The following is a 17,650-nucleotide window of genomic DNA, read 5'->3' on the forward strand; positions in this document are numbered from 1 at the left end:
GGTGCCACTGGTTTTCTCTGGAATCATCTCTCAAGCTCAAGAAAAGCTCTCAAGTTAAGGCCAAAATGGAGGAAACATCCAACTCTACCCTGAGAGTCCACCTCTACGTCAAAACAAACTCTCCATGCAAAGATAGGGAGCAAATACATTGGCAGGGTTGCCACTTTATTTGAGGACTCCAAAACTGAAAACACGGCATCACTGCTAATGTATTTGCTCCCTATCTTTGCATGGAGAGTTTGTCTTGATGTAGAGGTGGACTCTCAGGGTAGGGTAGGATATTCCTTCCATTTTGGTCTCAACTTGATAGCTTTTTTTGAGCTTGGGAGTTGATTTCAGAGAAAACCAGTGGCGCCATCGTGTTTCTCGCGAACTTTTACATAATAATCAATGGTCAAATCGCAAATCCCTCACACATGCAACATCTCCATTTTAAGTTATCCCATGTCTAATGTGCGTTTTTGGTTTCGACAGAGCCCTGGAAGGGACAGCCCTGGATCCTCGGGTTCGCGGCACTCGACGGCCAGTTTGGACAGCGGCCGGGCCTCTTCCTCGGGGAGCCACCTCACGGGGCCGGGTTCGGGGTCCCTGCACCACCCCCGCTGCTCCATCTCCTCCTCCTCGGTCGGCTCCACCGAGTCCGGGGCCAGCGCCCGCGTCGAACGCCTCCTCATGCAGGGCGTCCCCGATCATGACGTCCTCCACAGCTGGCTCATGGACCTCCACTTCGAGGAGTACTTCCCCCTCTTCATCGCCGCCGGCTACGACATGAGCACCATCTCCAGGATGACGCCGGAGGTAAGCGCATACCATGGAATCTGGAAAAACTGGAAAACTCCAGCAGGCCGATTATTGAAATTGATAGACAAAGCCAAGACAAAGAAGACAAAAGGGATATGGAGGGATCGTAATGGTGGAAGCGGGTGGTTGCAATGGACAAAGGCAGTAGGTAATAGACTAACTAACAGCAACCCATGAGAGACCCGAGAGTTAGTCTCCCTTAGTCTATTGGAACCACACATTGTAACCAATTATATCGCTCCATACTCCCTATGTCCTTTTTGTCCATAGCTTTGTCTATCAATTTCAATAATCAGCCTGCAGGGGATGAATTGCGTCGCGGAAAATCACGGATTTGTGCTGAAAGCTGGCAATTTCTTCTCGTTTTGTCCCGAGACAGGGGCGCACAGTGGATTGCGTCACCAGTAGAAGTTGGCCAAAATCTAGAAACTTTGGAAGTTTGTATTTTTGAAAATATGAATTAAAATAGTTTAAGAGTGGTATCATTGGTTTTTTCGTAAAATTTCCCTCTAGGTTCACCCCTTGAGATTGAATTTGCGACGAAATAAACATCAAAATTTGAAATTTTAGCCAAATATTGCATGTTCGACCTCTTCTAGTTCCTTGTTCCACTATTGGGTGGACTGGAAGGGAAAACGATTGTTTGGTATGGCGTGTCTCAGGGTAGAGACGATAGTCAGGGCTCCAAGCTATCTGAAAAACCTGGAATCGTCAGGGGGAAAAAGCTTGAAATTTTTGAAAATCCAGAGAATTTGCTCATATTAAGTAAAAAGTCTAAGAATTTTCAACGAACTTAAAATTTAAAAAAGAAAAAAACAATGAGATCACGATTTTCCAATGTTTCTTCCATATCTGAATACGAGGCGCTATAAAGTGGAATTCATAAGAAGGAAATAGTTCGACCAAATTCACCTCAAAATTGGGGAAAAGCTTGATTATTCTTCAAAATTCTCTCTAACACTCAGTATTACATCTTGTCACTATTCGATTCATGCAATGAAACACTCTTGGCCGAAATTATTTTACGGTAAACTTGAATTTGATCAATGAGCTGTAATACAGGTTTTAACAAAAATCGCAAAAAGTGCATACTGCACCTAATTCAGAAGAAAGACTATGAGGTTGATCCATGGAAAAAGTCGGGAAAAATTTTAATTTGGCATGGAAAAGTTAGGGAAATCACAACTTTCCCTCTACCCAAACTCTCTCTCTAAAATGTATGTTAAAAATGTATGTGTGTTTAAATTTTCTTATTTTTATATTCCAGGATTTAACTGCCATCGGAATCAAAAAACCAAACCACAGGAAGAAATTGAAAGCTGAAATTGCTCAGTTAACCATTTCCGACGGATTGCCCGATTATATTCCTGTAAGTTTGAATTATCTAATTCGATAATCATAACTCCAAGCAACGTGAATGAAAACTTACTTTTTGTTATTGACAAGTACAGATAAATGCCTCCTCTAGTAAACACATTTATTCAATCTGTAGGCAAAGTCATGCCCATTCACGCCACAATGAGAAGCGCTTCCATTTAATGTTCAAATTTAATCATCTGATGAATCAACGCATAAATTTAATAAGTTTTCCATTTTCAATATTCATGAATTCCCCTAACTTCCATTGCTCATGTGGTCTTGGAAGAAGCTTAATTTTGAAAAAAAAATTTCAGGGCCTTGAAAATGCCTGATTTTTTTGAACGTCAACATGCTTGAATTGTACAATTTACCAATTTTCTCCGTTAAATAATCTTTCTTGAGAAATAATAAAGCATTTGACGTTAATTAGCTTGTTTGTGATGACATCTCAATTACGGAGGCAGTCACGTTCGACCTTCATAGAGAACTAAAAATCGCCAATTCCGACCTCTTAAGACATGCAGGGTGAAAACTACGCATTTTAAAAAGAGTTGCTAGGCAGGTTAGGGAAAGTGCTTGAAAATTTTTTAAAGAAGCGCCATAAAATCTACTTTAGAAGCTGCATGAAGTATGAATTTCTTCAAAATTGAATTCCTATCGGCAATACCAAGAGTAACCGTTAATTCTTTGTTGGCAGGGCTCTCTTGATGAATGGTTGCGCTTGCTGCGATTGGAAGAGTATGGACCAGCGCTGGGATGTCAGGGTTATGAAACAATCCAAGATGTGACTCAGTTAACGTGGGAAGATCTAGAAGATATAGGCATTGTCAAGTTAGGCCACCAAAAGAGGTTGATGCTTGCAATCAAACGAGTAAAGGATCTCAAAGCAGGAAAGGTTTTTCCACCCGGAAACACAGGCATCTACGGGAACACAATTCATATCCAGGTATGTTTATTTTGATTATATTTCTACACCCTGATAATTTCTACTTTGAGGATATTCCTAATCATTTCAAAGTTAGAACGACGGAAATAGTTGATTACTGCAAAAATTCTGATGTACTACCAAAAGAAGTTGTATTTTGTAGTGACTTTTCAATTTGCATTTCAAAAAGAAAGAAGAGAAGGTAGAAACGAAAGAGGAAAAAATCCTTAAAATAATATTTGGCATTGTAAGAAACTATGCTCTATGTTGCATTTTGATCAAATCTCCATCTCCTGGATGACGGAAAGCATCTTGATTGTGCTGTCTCAGTATTCCTTACTTACATTTTTTGGTTCTCGCAGAACCGTCTCATGAATTTTTCTGAAACTTCTATTGATTTTTCTTAACCCTCCTGGAAAAAGACTCTGAAAGTCTCAGACTAATTTGTGCGAAAATCATCCTAAGAAAGAATAAAAAGTTTGTAGAAAGACTAAAACAGCTCTTACAAGATACTGCTCCCTTGTGCAGGAGACAACAAAATGTGGCCCAAAATTCTGTCAGATGTAAAAGGTGTTCATTTTAAAGTTCAGATTTTGTCTATTGGCCTTTTGTTCATTTTATTATCTTACAAGTAGACTTGTAAATAATGAAGATCGAGTGTTTAGCTCAATCTATGTCCTGTTTTACCTTCTAATTTTTCTACTGAAATTTGCCCAAGAGGGTGATTCATGTCAGGATACACTTTCAGTTATTTTTTCATATACGCTAGTTTAAGTTATTTAAAACGAGGTGCAAATGAATTGAATAGGAGCGAAGAAAAGAAGGAATAATTCGGGCAAATCAGGAATTTTGTTTTCAATGGCCAGAATTCGTACTTGATGCACTTGCGAAAACTATTTATAGCTGGTTAGCTTCTTTACAGAATCGAATGCTTGATGTTATATCACAGCTTTATAGCCTTCTAAGTGCTTTTTGTTATGGATGCCTTCCCTCTGTCCACTCTATTTTAAACATTATTTTTATTATTTTCCTACTAGTTCTTGTGCATGAACTGTCTTTCTCTTTCCACTTTTTTTATCGAGCATTCCGATGTTCCCCCGACAATCCTGTTATGCATACCTATTTTTTTTGCATGTCATACATCACTCTTTTATTTTTTGTCACTTATATTTAGGCAACGGTAGAGTCCCCAAGCAATGGAATGTTAGCAAATAACATGCCGAATATCATGCCAGATTGTTCGATTGAATGTCCAAGAGTACATACAACGTTCAAAAGTTTTCACCAGCCGTGGGAAATTGAAGCCACTCGAAATATGTACTGTACTACGGACATAATTCCTATCCAGGTAATGTGCTGATGTTAATTTTTCTCTTTTGTTTTCACACTTAGACAAGTGTACTTGTTTTTGCAAGGTTTAAACAAAACTGAAATTGAAGCTATTAAAAATTCTTCGCTTCCATTTTCTTTTTCATTAAAATATTTGTCTACATATGGACTGAGTCTAACAGAAAAGAAACAAGTGATGTCAAATGGACCGCGAAAGAGGTTTCATATGTGTGTCTCTGTGAGACTCAATTTTAAGGATGAAGTTTAGCGACTATTTTCATGTTCAAAGTATTTTATTAGAATTTTTATTGAGGAAAATTTATAACTAATTGAATTCAAAACTACCCGCAACTCTTTTTCCCTAAAATACAACTTGTCGCGTTCCTGTCAACGTCTGTCTGTATCAGTCCATATGGCCACAGAGGCTCCTAAAAGAGGTCTCTTAATTTTCTTAATCTTTCTTTTAGTGCGTAATATAAACTGCTGCAATCAATACTAAATTAGCAACCATTTTTCAGTATTTTAACATTATCGCCAGCTTGCTAGTTTTAATAACGCCTTGCTTGAGATCCAAGATAGGCCATCATGAATATGAAATTTCCGCAGTTGTTTTGGCTGTGATAAATGAGAAAATCATCTCAAATGTGTATGCATATTTTTTTTAACTTACTCCCAAGAATTTCCCACCCAAGCCAGTATGAACCTTATCAGTGTTGCTGCTCGTGCATGTTTTCCTCAATAATCACTTTGGCAAAATATCCATTTAAAACTGTTGTAAAGACTAAACAAACTATTGTAATTATCAATATGACTAGGACTACCCTCTCTCTTACAAAATAGCTGTATAGAAAATTTTAGAGAAAAACTAATCCTTTGAAATAGGTTTAATTGAATATATTTCCGTCATCCTAAGAATCGAAGAATTAGAGCGTGAAATGGAATTCTGGCTCTCAGTTGTGATTAATTTGAAAACATCGAAGTGATTAGATGTTGTCATTTTGTACGTTCATTCCTTAAGAATTAATAAGAGGAGAGGAGGAGATTAGTTAAGAGCACGCCATTATGATGATCTAAGGCCAAGTGTACGTAACATCCTTCAGCTTAACACTGTCCATTCTAAGTGTTTTGATTTGGCTTCGCTGGTCACATCTGCTTTAGTCCTTAGCTCTGTAATCTTATACACTGTTCAGATTTTATTTCTTTTTTATTTTTTCGTGTGTTCAGATACGAGGAGGACGAGGTAAATCTTTGGAAAGTCTGGAGGATGGTATGAACAATCAACGCTCTCTCGGTGGAGGTACAAGTAGTTTCACACAGTTACCTGCTGCTGGCTGGAGGCGGAGCTATGACGATGGAGATATCACACCTACAAATGAAAGTATTTTGGTTCCTATGCATGAGGGTGGAGGCACCCTTCCGCGACCCAAAGGTTTGGTCAGGCCTCGACCAATCGCCAAAATTCCTGCTACATTTGTGCCCACGTACAGAAATGAGTATGTTACCTTCATAATTTTGATTATACCTCTTTTCCTTACGTTTATATGTACGTCAGTAGATTTTATTTGATTTCTTATTTGTCACATGAGTGGAAGGAGTTATCAGTATCAAGATTCTGCCAAATTTTGGCCCCAATTTCATTGTTTTTCGATTTTGTGTTGCGAAATAAAATTGTCAAGGAGACCTTGAAGGTCTCTCTTATACAATAAAAGCATAATGGGTCAGTTGCGTTGGTCACAGAATCGTGTTTTGATGCTTGATTCTTGTTGAGTAGCTAAGAATAATAAGATTTGTCCAAACCGCAACTTTCTACGTTCAATAGTTATCGAGATTAAAAAGAAAGTCGGGTATCGGGCAAAATCTATCATCTACCGCGGTAGTGGCACCCATGGTTTCTTCCACTTTGCTTCCATCAGTCAGCGTGATGCCTATTTGCACTGGTTGTTCAACGTGTAAACTTGGATGAAAGCATGGTGGAAGAAACCAAGGGTGCCACTGCCGCGGTGGATGACATCAAAAACCCGACTTTTCAAAGGGCGATATCTCAGTTATTATTGAAGGGAGAAAGTTGCGGTTTAGACAGATCTTATTATTTTTAGCGTATCTACAAGAATCAAGCATCATAGCACGATTTTGTGACCAGCGCAACTGACCCATTAAACGAATCAGGTGGATTGTCCATCATTCTTCCTTCCAAAAATCAGTGGTTACTTAAATCTGTAGGATTCTCAAGCTTTCTGCCTGAATACAGTGGAGGTGTAGATTTACAAGAAATTTGTCCTTCATTTGGTAGGAACCTGGAAAGTAAATTGCCCTTTGTTCTGTCAATGTAATGTTGACAGTTGACAGTACATCTCTAGATCTGTCTCAAACATGATTAGTTAATTAATGTGATATGAGAAGGATGCATCGTAAACTGTGCATTTCTTTATGGTGCACTATTTTCTCCAATTTTTAATCGTCATGCTTTAAAAAACTTGATGAAGTTTGGGAACCTCCTCTGTGGGAAATGAAGCCTTTCTCTAGTTATATCACTTGTATTCACTTATAGGCTTCTGATATTTGCAGCATGAGTTACTTCACTGTCAAAACTTAACATAAATAGTAGCTACTTTTTAAATTATAAGATTATGTAGGCAGTCCCATGCCTCAACATCTATTCCAGATAGAATATGCATTAAAAATGGCTTTCACATCTAATGTCATAGCGACAATAATTCTTCTCACTCTGTGGTCTTCAACAAACCATCTTAAGTGGAAGTAGCACTGAAATCAACTTGCATGGCTCACCATGCTGAACACATGCTTTAAGTGATCTAACTGAAAATCTCCCAATTTATTTATTATACCTACTATTTCTGTTCAATTTTTTACAGGGACATTTGTTTAAGTACACTGAAACGGAGACCTCCATCACCCCCAAAAAGGCAAAATGAAAGTGTCACCGTCGTGGCAGACTTGCACTGTGCTCCTTATCCTCCTCCACCGGCACCCATGTCACCAATCACTACCAACTATAGCTGTCTAACTCCTAGTTTCAAGGCAAATGGCTCGGACGCTAGTTTTAAGGTTTGCTTTTTTTTCTATCTCCATAATCAATCATCAAAAAAATAGTGGAAATGAGCTGAACTCGAAAGAAATTACAGAATGAGTATTAATAATTTTATGAAATCGTTCATTATGCTTAGTAACACCATTTGTAGTATGATAATGTAAAAGGATATTAGCCAAGGTGTTATGTGTTTTCACTGATTTATTTATTTAATAAACATTGTAAACGTGCTAAAGCTTTTCGGCTCGCGGCCATCATCACAGCATATAAAGAAAGGTCAAAAACACGAAACTAAAACAACTGACAGATCGATCTGTTGATATAAGAGCGAAAGAGCATTTGACCATGGAGTCTTCCAATGTTTTCAAGCACATGGAAAAAAACAAACACTCTATAGATGCTAATATTGAGATTATCCATAAATCTAGAGACAAAAGATATATAGGTGTCCTAGAACGATTTGAAATTGCAAAAGCGGTGAATAAGGGTGTTAAATTAATGAACATACAAACCGAGATCGATCTAGCCCAAAACTCACTATTTAAAAAGTGTTGTGAGATGCTGCGCTCTGGTGGAGGATAAATCAGGCATGCTCATATCCCCACCACTCAATGTAGACTTCAGCACACCAAACTTTATGCTGATATTCACATAGCGGTAATTTGTTGATAATTGTGACCAGCATAATGTTTTTTAAAGTTGTTTTAGTTTTGTGTTTTTGATCTTTCTTTATGCTCTGATGATGGCTGCGAGCCGAAAAGCTTTAGCATGTTCACAATATTTATTAAATAAATAAATCAGTGAAAACCCATAACACCTTGGCTAATATCCTTTTACATTATCATATTAATAATTTTGATTTTTAAATTAGTGCTCGGTCACATAGATGCAAAGTGCTATGTGTGAATGTGTCTAAAATCTCAACGCAATGGAAAAGTTACCCTCTGTCAGAAGTGACTTGACAGTGGAGGTTGCTACTGTTTCTGAGGCGTGTCTCATTTATTTATCCTCCGGTCAATCAAATGAGTGTTTTATGCCCAGTTGTGTCAGCTGTCTCAACTTAGAAATATCTTATCTCAAATGTGTCCTCAAAAGTTACATCTATAACAAACTCCAAAGGTTGTTAGATTTATCTAAGGTTAAAGTGATTTTCTAGATTACCTCAACAAGTCATTCAACATCTTTTTAGTTTTATCCTACTAGTTTCGCATCTAATTTAATTTGGACTTAATAGTCTCGAGTAATAATTTTTTGGATACTTTTCACTAGGATCTCTCTGAATATAGGGGACAGAATCTGTTTCAGACTTGGAAAATTTCATAAAACCCAAGATTTAAAGAGTTGAAAGGAAAATTTTACAACATAGCGGTCAATCCCTCTATTCAACCATCCTTATTTATAAGTCATCAAGACTTTAACTCATTCGCTTTCTAGCTCTTGTCTTGACTTACATTTTGTTCATGTCTGTTTGTAGTCTGTCTCAAGCACAGAATCTGACTCAATCCCTTTTGCAAATGAAAATGCTGGAACAATAAAGCAACGATCAAGTCGTCCTGGAGCTGGTGAGTATCTTCATCATAATCTTGCGTATCTTCAACTTTTTCAAAAAGATTCCTTTAGATGTCTCAATTTCAGCAATCATGGTAAAAGAAACATGTTGAGCTTAACATTAGTGCTAAATATTTTTCCCATTTATTTAGTACAATTGTAAATATGAATTTAGTTCATTTCAATAATAAAAGCACTATGTTTTTATGAGGCTCCATTATTCACCTAAAATATGTATTTGAAATTTTCAAGAATCATAAAATCATTGATGATGAATCATTTGTGTATGTCCCAATAATTTCCTGGGGGAGGAAAAATCAGATTGCATTCGTTCTATGCCTTGAACACTCGATTTAAAAATCTTGAGCATTTGTTATGCAGCCTAAATGTATCTCTCTCCAAAAATCACGTCAAATTAATGAAATATTAATGAAACGTCAATGAAATTTTTCGTCAAACTATTATTTTTTTTTTTTTTTCAAATGTTTGTGAATAAGTATATCGATGGTCACAGTGGGGAACCATGTATCTCCGTAGCAGCTTTTCAAAATTTCTCTTACTCCTTTATTTTTTCCAGGAGGAACAAGCCAATTCTATAGTTTAATGTATTAATACAGAATATTCAGCCAATAGAGAAGGAAAATCAAGGAAGTTTTTAAGAAACTTATGTTTACGAGGTCTGTTAGATTAGAAACCGGATTTTGGTCATAACTAGCCCACAATGCGTCCAAATTACGTTTTCTTGAGCTTTTCTGATAGCTGAAAGTATAATTAAGAACGCTACGTTCACAAATTTGAAAAATCCTAATTAGCTTCGTTGGTATGTGGCTTGAAGTAAGGCAACCTCAAGGGTGTTTTGCGATTTTTATGTTTGACCGAACTTGTCTCTCTTTTTTCGGTTTTGCACTACATTTTTCAACCCACAAGGACGATTGGAGTTTTGTCTCCATATCGTAGCCGTACACCGAAGTATTGTCACCGAAAATTATCCTATCCAAAAATGTAGGATCATTGTTAGAACGTTCAAGCAGCTAAAGGGAAATTAACATTTGGTTGGATTTTCGTTCAACGGACAACACTGAAGGGGCAAGTGTACCTGAAACTCGATGCGTGTCTACATATTCTATCAAAATTGTATGTGCAGAGCCTTCAGAAATATTACTCTGTTCAACAAGCTCGAAACGACCATTTTCGAGCTTTTTTGCCGGCACTTTTTCCATGTGACAAATGTCAGTTGCCGTTGAGGGTCGATTCCCATGCTTCTCATCTTTGACGAACTCCTGACCAGTTTTGAATAGTTTAACCAATTCAAAACAGTGGGAACATCTCATACAATGATCATGGTAAACTGTACTTAGCATACACCAAAAGTTTCGGTACAAGGTATACCGAGTTTAAAACAAAATTTAATGTTGAATCTTTGCTCTATCAGTGATTGCATGATGAAAATCGCAAAACGCACCTGACTTACTCGTATTCAAGATGACACAGAATAAACACTGATCAAAATAAACAAAATCTGTGAACGTAGCGTTCTTAAGTATATTTCCAGCTATCAGGAAAGCTCAAGAAAACCTAATTCGGACGCATTGTGGGCTAGTTATGACCAAAATTCAGTTTCTAATCTAACAGACCTCGTATTAATTTTCCAAACAAAAAATGAAGTATGACAGGATCTCTACAAGTCGCAGAGAGAGATATGCAGTTTTGCTCTTTGGCCATCATTGTGGTGTACATGGTATGCATTAGTCAGAAACAATTCCTGTATATTCATCTTAAAATGCTTCTCCTTGTGGAAGTATTTGCAGTTAAAACCCGCATATTATGACTCAACAACTTGGATCTATTTTTTCTGATTTTTATTTTATTTTTGTTCCAGACTATGCCCCAACAATTGAACTGCAGTCAAAAGAAAGAAGTAGTAGTCTGTCCTCCTCGAGGTGAGCACAAAATGTCATTTTTTAAAGTAATATTCCTTTTAACCTATTCACATGAGATTATTTATTTGTTTGCCGGGCCCAGAAATACAAACAAGTCCTTCAATAAAAATACTTTTTTGCTCCATATGAGAAGATAATCACCAAAATTCATTCAGGTTAGCAACAGAATACTCCAGAATGATAGATTGAAAGATTCTAATAACACTATCAATCCAAATTTGGAGAGAAACTACAAAAACAATCGCCTAGCAACGTTGCGAAATGGTGTGACAGGTGCAAGTCAACTCGTCAGTTAACAAGATGGAGAAATGGTGCTGGGTCCACATCCACACCATTTCGCAGGATGTGAAATGTGCACTATGTGGACCCAGCACCATTTCTCCACCTTGTTACATACAGTTCGAGCCACTTCTTAGTGTTTTTTTCTTCCTCTCACTCGGCAATTAATATGTGTCCCAGGCGCTCCATAACTTGCAAATCGGTATTATATGCTCTGATTTCTGTTTGATTCTGGTTTTTCCTTGAGAAGCAATAATTATAGTTACGTACAAATTAATGCAAGAAACTGAGCCCTGACGTGTAGCAGCATTAATACTGAGTAGAATGACATCAAATTTGTGTAGATTCATTGTACATTTATACCTGAAACTACGATAACGGACGTCGCCCATTGCCTCAATGTGTAAGAGGGAGTCATTCTTTCCCAAGCTCAAAGTAGCTGCCCGGAAGAGAAAACATTTCTCGCCTTTGCATTGAGTAGTTGTTTAGTAAGAAATAACATTTCTATTGTAAGCAAATACTTAATGCAGAGGAGAGGAATGTTTTCTCTCCTGAGCAACTAGTTAGTGCTTATGGACAGATGCATTCATCTCTTAAGCACCAACAAGTTGCTCGGGATAGAAAACATCTCTCTCCTCTGCATTGAGAGAAAAAGTTTTGTAAGAGAAAACATTTCTCTTGCAAGCAAATGCTCGATGCAGAGGAGAGAAAACATTTCTCTCCTGAGCAACTAGTTAGTGCTTAGGAACGGATACATTCCTCTCTTTCTTAAGCAACAACTAGTTGCCGGGGAGAGAAAACATTTCTCTCCTCTGTATCAAGTAGTTGCTTACGAGAGAAATTTTTTCTCTTCCGAGCAACTAGTTGTTGCTTAGGAGAATGACTCTCTCTTACACATTGAGTCAATGGACGACGTCCGTTATCATATTTTAGGTATAAATTTACCATGAATCTACATGAATTTGATGTCATTTTACTCAGTATTACTGCTGCTACACATTTTGGATCAGTTTCTTGCATTATCTTGTACATTATGATAATTATTGCTTCTCAAAGATGTAAACCTTAAGGCAGCGCAGCATGGTGGCGGATCTCGTCCCTAGATCACACAGAATCACCTTAAGTCACCTTTATTTGCCTTCTAGAATGGGTTTAACATTTTGAACAACAAATTATTCCTGAAAACTATTTCAAATTATGTCTTTGTAACCATCTAGTTTAACCTCAATAGTCAGAAAATATTAGCAGAATGCATCAGGAAAATGAGGGAAATATCAGAAAAATTGATTTTCTACATTCTGTGGCAAAACCGCAGCCCATAAAATCTTAAGTGCAGCTTCTCTTACTCCTTAATTCAATGTACAGTAACTCAGTAAGTCACCACCAATTCTTTTTCCTCCACAGAAAATTAGAGCAAGAGCCAAGCGATGTCCTGAACGATATTGGAAACATGCTTGCCAACTTGACAGATGAACTCGATGCAATGCTTGAAGAGGAGAAGCGGCAAAATCTGGCTGAAGTTTAGTTGCTCAACCTGTGATTAACTGCAGTTACCAAATAAACTTACCTAACTGGTAAGAGAAAGCGTTAAAGAATGTTGTTTGCATCACATTTCTCTGAAAATTAGAGCCTGACTTCGCTATACCTTGGGAAGCCAAGTGTAAAACCTAAGATTACTCAAATCCGATAAGTATTGGTGTATCACTGACTGGCTGCTGAACAGCCAAACCACAGGTTTTTGCAGAGAACAAAGAATAAGTAGAGCTCGATCCAGACAAGTACTTCTATACAGTACTTTTCAGACCGAGAATAAACATTGAAATTTGGTATTGCCTTCTTTGGTCTCTATTAAACTTCCTTTTTTTCTCGACAATTATTACTGTTAGAGTTTCTTGAAAGGTTTGATATTGAGGTCTCACAGGATCATATACCTCAACTACAACTAACCTGATTCATTCAAAGTCGGATCTAGCCAGTATCAGAAACCTTCTTCCCAATAATTTTACAAATTTACATGCATGTAGGTGCGTGTATGTGCCTTCAGAATAAGTTCAAGAGTCTGACGTCTTTAGTATGGTTAATCAACTTTAAACTTGCATCAAAATATTCATATCTTTAAATTTTATAGTTGTTAGCTCCATTGTTATTTGTGTGCTGTCCGTCCAAGCAGCTATTGAAGTAGGGATTTTTCCTTTTTACCTCAGAGAGAAGATTTTGATTTTGTTTTTTGTGCTGATGAGAAATTGCAGCTGCGTCGTCTTTTGACATGGAAATACTTACTACTCATCAATTTAAGTTAACAATCTTGTTTTTAAGAGAAGGTTATATTTTCTTTCCTTTTTTCTTCTTTTTTTGTGCAAGTAAAAAATTTAGCAGTACTATTATGAGACTTGGAAAGATAACATATGAAGAATAATGCACACTAAAGCTGTACAGCTGACATATGATGAAAACAGTCTATAGCAACGATGATGATAGTATCTCTCCTTTGTTCCTTGATCTTTTCTGCTTTTGTGACAAAAAAAGCCTGAGTTATCCAAAGCATTTTTCCCAAGATTTTCTATATCATTGGGTCAAAAAGGCTCCTAGAGACTCTTTTATAGCCTGTCATCTTAGACTGATCTTATCATGTGTAGCACTATAACTTTAGTATGTGTCATTCATCGAGTCCATCATTGATCTTCATACTGCTCGAAGTTGAATTCTTAATTTCATAGGCAAACATCAGTGTGCTGCTTAAAATATTTTTCTTTGTTCTTTATTTTGACAGGAGATGCTTTCATAGCTCTTGCTTTAAAATTAGATATCAGTCAAAATTCATGATTTTTTAAAGTATGACATACTGACAGGAATGGTCAATGGAATTTTTTCCAAGTACGACATTAAGAGAAAATATATTTACAAAGTGTCTTATTAAATATTCGTAAAACATGACTGGTACCAGTTTTTAATGCAAAAAGTTTGTCTCCTGCATTTTATGTGAGAGTAAGGGCCGTATTCATAGTAAGCTGTTCCTTAAACATCTTTTTTTCGGTAGCTTCTTATGATTTACATCGTGACAATGGGAGGTTGAGAGAAATCCTTAACATTGCATCATGAAAAGGACATTTTTAACGAACTTAGATGAAAATTCAACAGAAGAACGTTGCAAATAAAGCCCTGCAAAGGATAACAAAAATTCGGCATCGCAACAAATGAAAAATACAGGAAGAAAAATTTGATAATTTTCACCAACTTTAAGGTAGGTGTGAACCTACCTTAAAATTTTCAAAACTTGTAAAACTTTTTTCTTTGGACTATCAATTTTTTGTAGAGGCAGGCAAATCATTCGAATTTCTAAATTTAAAGTTGTACTGTTAAATTTGCCTTGAGCTTCGTAAGAATTTTCCTTTTTATTATGCATTGTTATTGTTCTATTTAAAACCTACCCTAGGCACAATACAACCGCATAGGGCCTCCTAAAGTGAGGAGCTGTGTAAGGAAGGATTTTGAATACGGCCCTAAGTTTCTTCCATTATTTGATTTCTGAAGACATTCTTATCGCTTGTAAAACATCTCCTTTAATGTACTTATTTAAAATATGTTTCCTTTGACATAGCTCAAATTGTTTGTAATTGCCAGAAAATGGTATATCCTCGTTTTCCTTTCTTACGTACTGCCAGTAGCTGTGGAGTCAAGTTCATTTTCAGGGATGATAATTTTTAAAGTTCATTGTTTCTACTGAGATCCTAAAAACTCTCTTTTTCTAATTTTAATTTTGTTAATGGGAGAAAGATGAACAAAAATATTTTTTTCTTCTTTTTGCTGAGTCAAGAACTCCATCGTTGTAGTTACCTTTACAACTGTGTGGCTATAAATTATATAAGTGCCATAGTCTAAATTTTTTTTTTTTTTTGTACGAGAAGTTTTGTAAATTTTGTAGAATTTTATCTTGTGTAATGAATATGTACGTAGAAATTTTTATTGAATGTACATAGTTTTGTTGTTTTGTAATATTTTGATTTATTTTTGAGTAGGTATGTAAAGCTTCTACTTCTCTGGCACCATGTCTTGCTCTTACCTCAAATGATGTCTAGATCTGTTGAGAATTAAATGCTGATGTCCTCACAATGGATCCAAAAGAGGAAAGAAAAATGTTCGTTGGCAAAGATATTGTCAAGAAAAAAATTCTCTAGGGAGTGATTTCTCTGGATCGGATTTTTTAAGTCTGACTTTTTATTTAATGCAATTTTTCGCATCAACTTAGCACAAATTTGCAGTCTCTTATTCAAACTGTTTCTTGTACAAATTACATATTGTAAGGAATTACTATCCCCATTCCTATTTTTCATTCTACAGAATTTTCTGCTTGTTTCTTCTTTTTCAATTTTCTCCTAAAAATTAACCACAATACAGGGTACAAGTTTCCCATACCAAATCAGCCTCTTTCTTCTGGTCATGCAATTTTGCAACGACAGTAAAATCATAGTATAGCTTGCATTTAGTTCTGGTTCCTGTTAATATAATGGCACATTTTTTATTATTTACATTTTCGTATACAATATTTTTTTGCCGTCTATTTTAGTTCCATTTCTAATCATGGTGTAGTTTCGTTTCTAATTATGGTGTAGTTTCATTCAGAATTTTGCAGTTTAGCAAGATTTTTCGTAAATACTTGCTGCCCAATTTTCCATGTTGAAACCTCACTGAAGATTCTTTCAGGTGTATCTATCTTTTTTTAAAATTTTTTTCTATTCTAATTTATTGTTGTTCTAACAAGGCTCTTGCTTGAGAAATTGCCACAGGTTTATGCTTTAGTCCCATGGTTTTTTCATTGCAAAACGGAACTACGTTCCGCCATCTTTATTTCCAAATGAGGTTGGATTATGTTATTCTCTTTCCCTCTAAGTGCCTCAAAACTTGAGCAACAGAGTAACAGTTAAATACGAGCTGTTTCTTGGAAGTTTTCCTCCATTTAATGTATCTAGATTTACTCTGTGTCATTACTATTTCACCTGTTCCAAGAAAATCCCTGTAGTTTGGAAAATCCCGTTTTTTAGATGAAGGATTCATACCAATCTAAAACTCACCCACTTTTCGATTTTCTAAAACTGGAAAGTGTCCTGAATAAGTGGTTCAAAAACTCTACCTTTGATTTCTTACATTAAAGTCTACTAAATTAGGAGAAGTGAAATTTTCCTGCCAAATCCTCTCGTTTGAATCCAAGGCTCGACTGTCCAAAAAAAAAAAAGGGAAGATACTGTACATTCTTTGTTTTTTTGTTGTTTACTGTATTAGAAGGCTGACACTAAAAAAAAAGTAGATCATCTCTGAAGAAGTTTTTCTAAGTAGTCTTTTTTCTTTTCTTTTCTATTCTAGCTCAAACTAAGTATTGTAGATTAAACCGATGAAATTACCACAATAGTTCTTTAGAGTCTCCCGCTACTTCATTTCATTGACATTGCACAAACAAATGATTTATACCTTAATTTCTCTTATTTTTGTGTCAGCAATTGGCAGATTCGCAATTATTGAAAAACTAATGAATACAGTTGCTGTGTTCAATCTAAGAAATAAGTGACTAATGTCATGGGCATTTCTTTAATGTTACTATTTTCATCTAAGTAGCAAATTTTTCTTTCATCAATGACTTTTGGTGTATTTAACCAACATGTGACTTCTGATGGGTTGAACCCCAGTTATCTGCAGTTAAATTATTCGCTGTTGCTTGAAGCACTGATATTTTGTTTTCTTGCATCAAAAAAAGGGTGAAAGAGGCTCAATGGGATAGACAGCCATTAGAATTATTTTCATAAAATAAGCATGAATAATCCTGCTCAAGTTCACGGTACTATTCTTGAAAAAACAACTTACGTGCTACTTTTTCAGTCTGTGCCCCGTGATTTCGGATTAGCGACAGTTTTCAACTATCCATAGTCGGTACCAGTCACTGCAAATAACTGGAGTTCTCCTGTATCAGAAACTAATTCATTTTTAATTGTTTATGCTAGTCGAAGGTTAGGTTCCTCTTGGATTGGTGCCTCAGCCTTTATGTATGGTCAGAGTATATAACTTGTAGTTTTAAACAATCACTAGTTTATTTTTTTATTTCTTTGTTTTCTAATGAATCTGTGAGTGATTTCATCGGTGGAGTATGAGCTACTTTTGTATGTTTGTACACTTTGTTACTAATATTTTGTATAAAAACTGTGTTGAATTGTATTTCTAGAAATAAAACTTAATATCATCATAACTTCATAGTATTTTTGTTTCCCATATCCTTTTTTCTTTATGGTGTATTTACTAAAGATACCATCAGTAAATTCACTTAAGTAAATTTTTCACTATCTTTTTTTCTCTCTTTTTTTGAGAACATATTTATGGTGAAACTGAAAAAATGGGTATCTCGGTTGCAGTGTTTCAAAATCTCTACTCCTATTT

At 36.0% G+C, this 17,650-nt stretch overlaps 1 protein-coding gene across 6 annotated transcripts in view; it reads left to right on the forward strand.

Moving 5' to 3' along the window:
• ckn (CRK like proto-oncogene, adaptor protein) overlaps positions 1-17,462 on the forward strand; it is a 283,105-nt gene extending 265,643 nt beyond the window's left edge. For all 6 annotated transcript variants that reach the window (XM_072295983.1, XM_019059607.2, XM_019059605.2 and 3 more), the window contains 9 exons: positions 475-798; positions 2,069-2,170; positions 2,858-3,106; positions 4,260-4,433; positions 5,639-5,907; positions 7,288-7,480; positions 8,938-9,025; positions 10,891-10,951; positions 12,635-17,462. In XM_072295983.1, the coding sequence (XP_072152084.1) occupies positions 475-798; positions 2,069-2,170; positions 2,858-3,106; positions 4,260-4,433; positions 5,639-5,907; positions 7,288-7,480; positions 8,938-9,025; positions 10,891-10,951; positions 12,635-12,755 (1,581 nt within the window). In that variant the 3' untranslated portion in view covers positions 12,756-17,462. The remainder of the gene's footprint in view (positions 1-474; positions 799-2,068; positions 2,171-2,857; positions 3,107-4,259; positions 4,434-5,638; positions 5,908-7,287; positions 7,481-8,937; positions 9,026-10,890; positions 10,952-12,634) is intronic.
• The last annotated feature ends 188 nt before the right edge of the window (positions 17,463-17,650 follow it).

This window comes from Bemisia tabaci, chromosome 2, assembly GCF_918797505.1.
Source record: "Bemisia tabaci chromosome 2, PGI_BMITA_v3".
NCBI lineage: Eukaryota > Metazoa > Arthropoda > Insecta > Hemiptera > Aleyrodidae > Bemisia > Bemisia tabaci.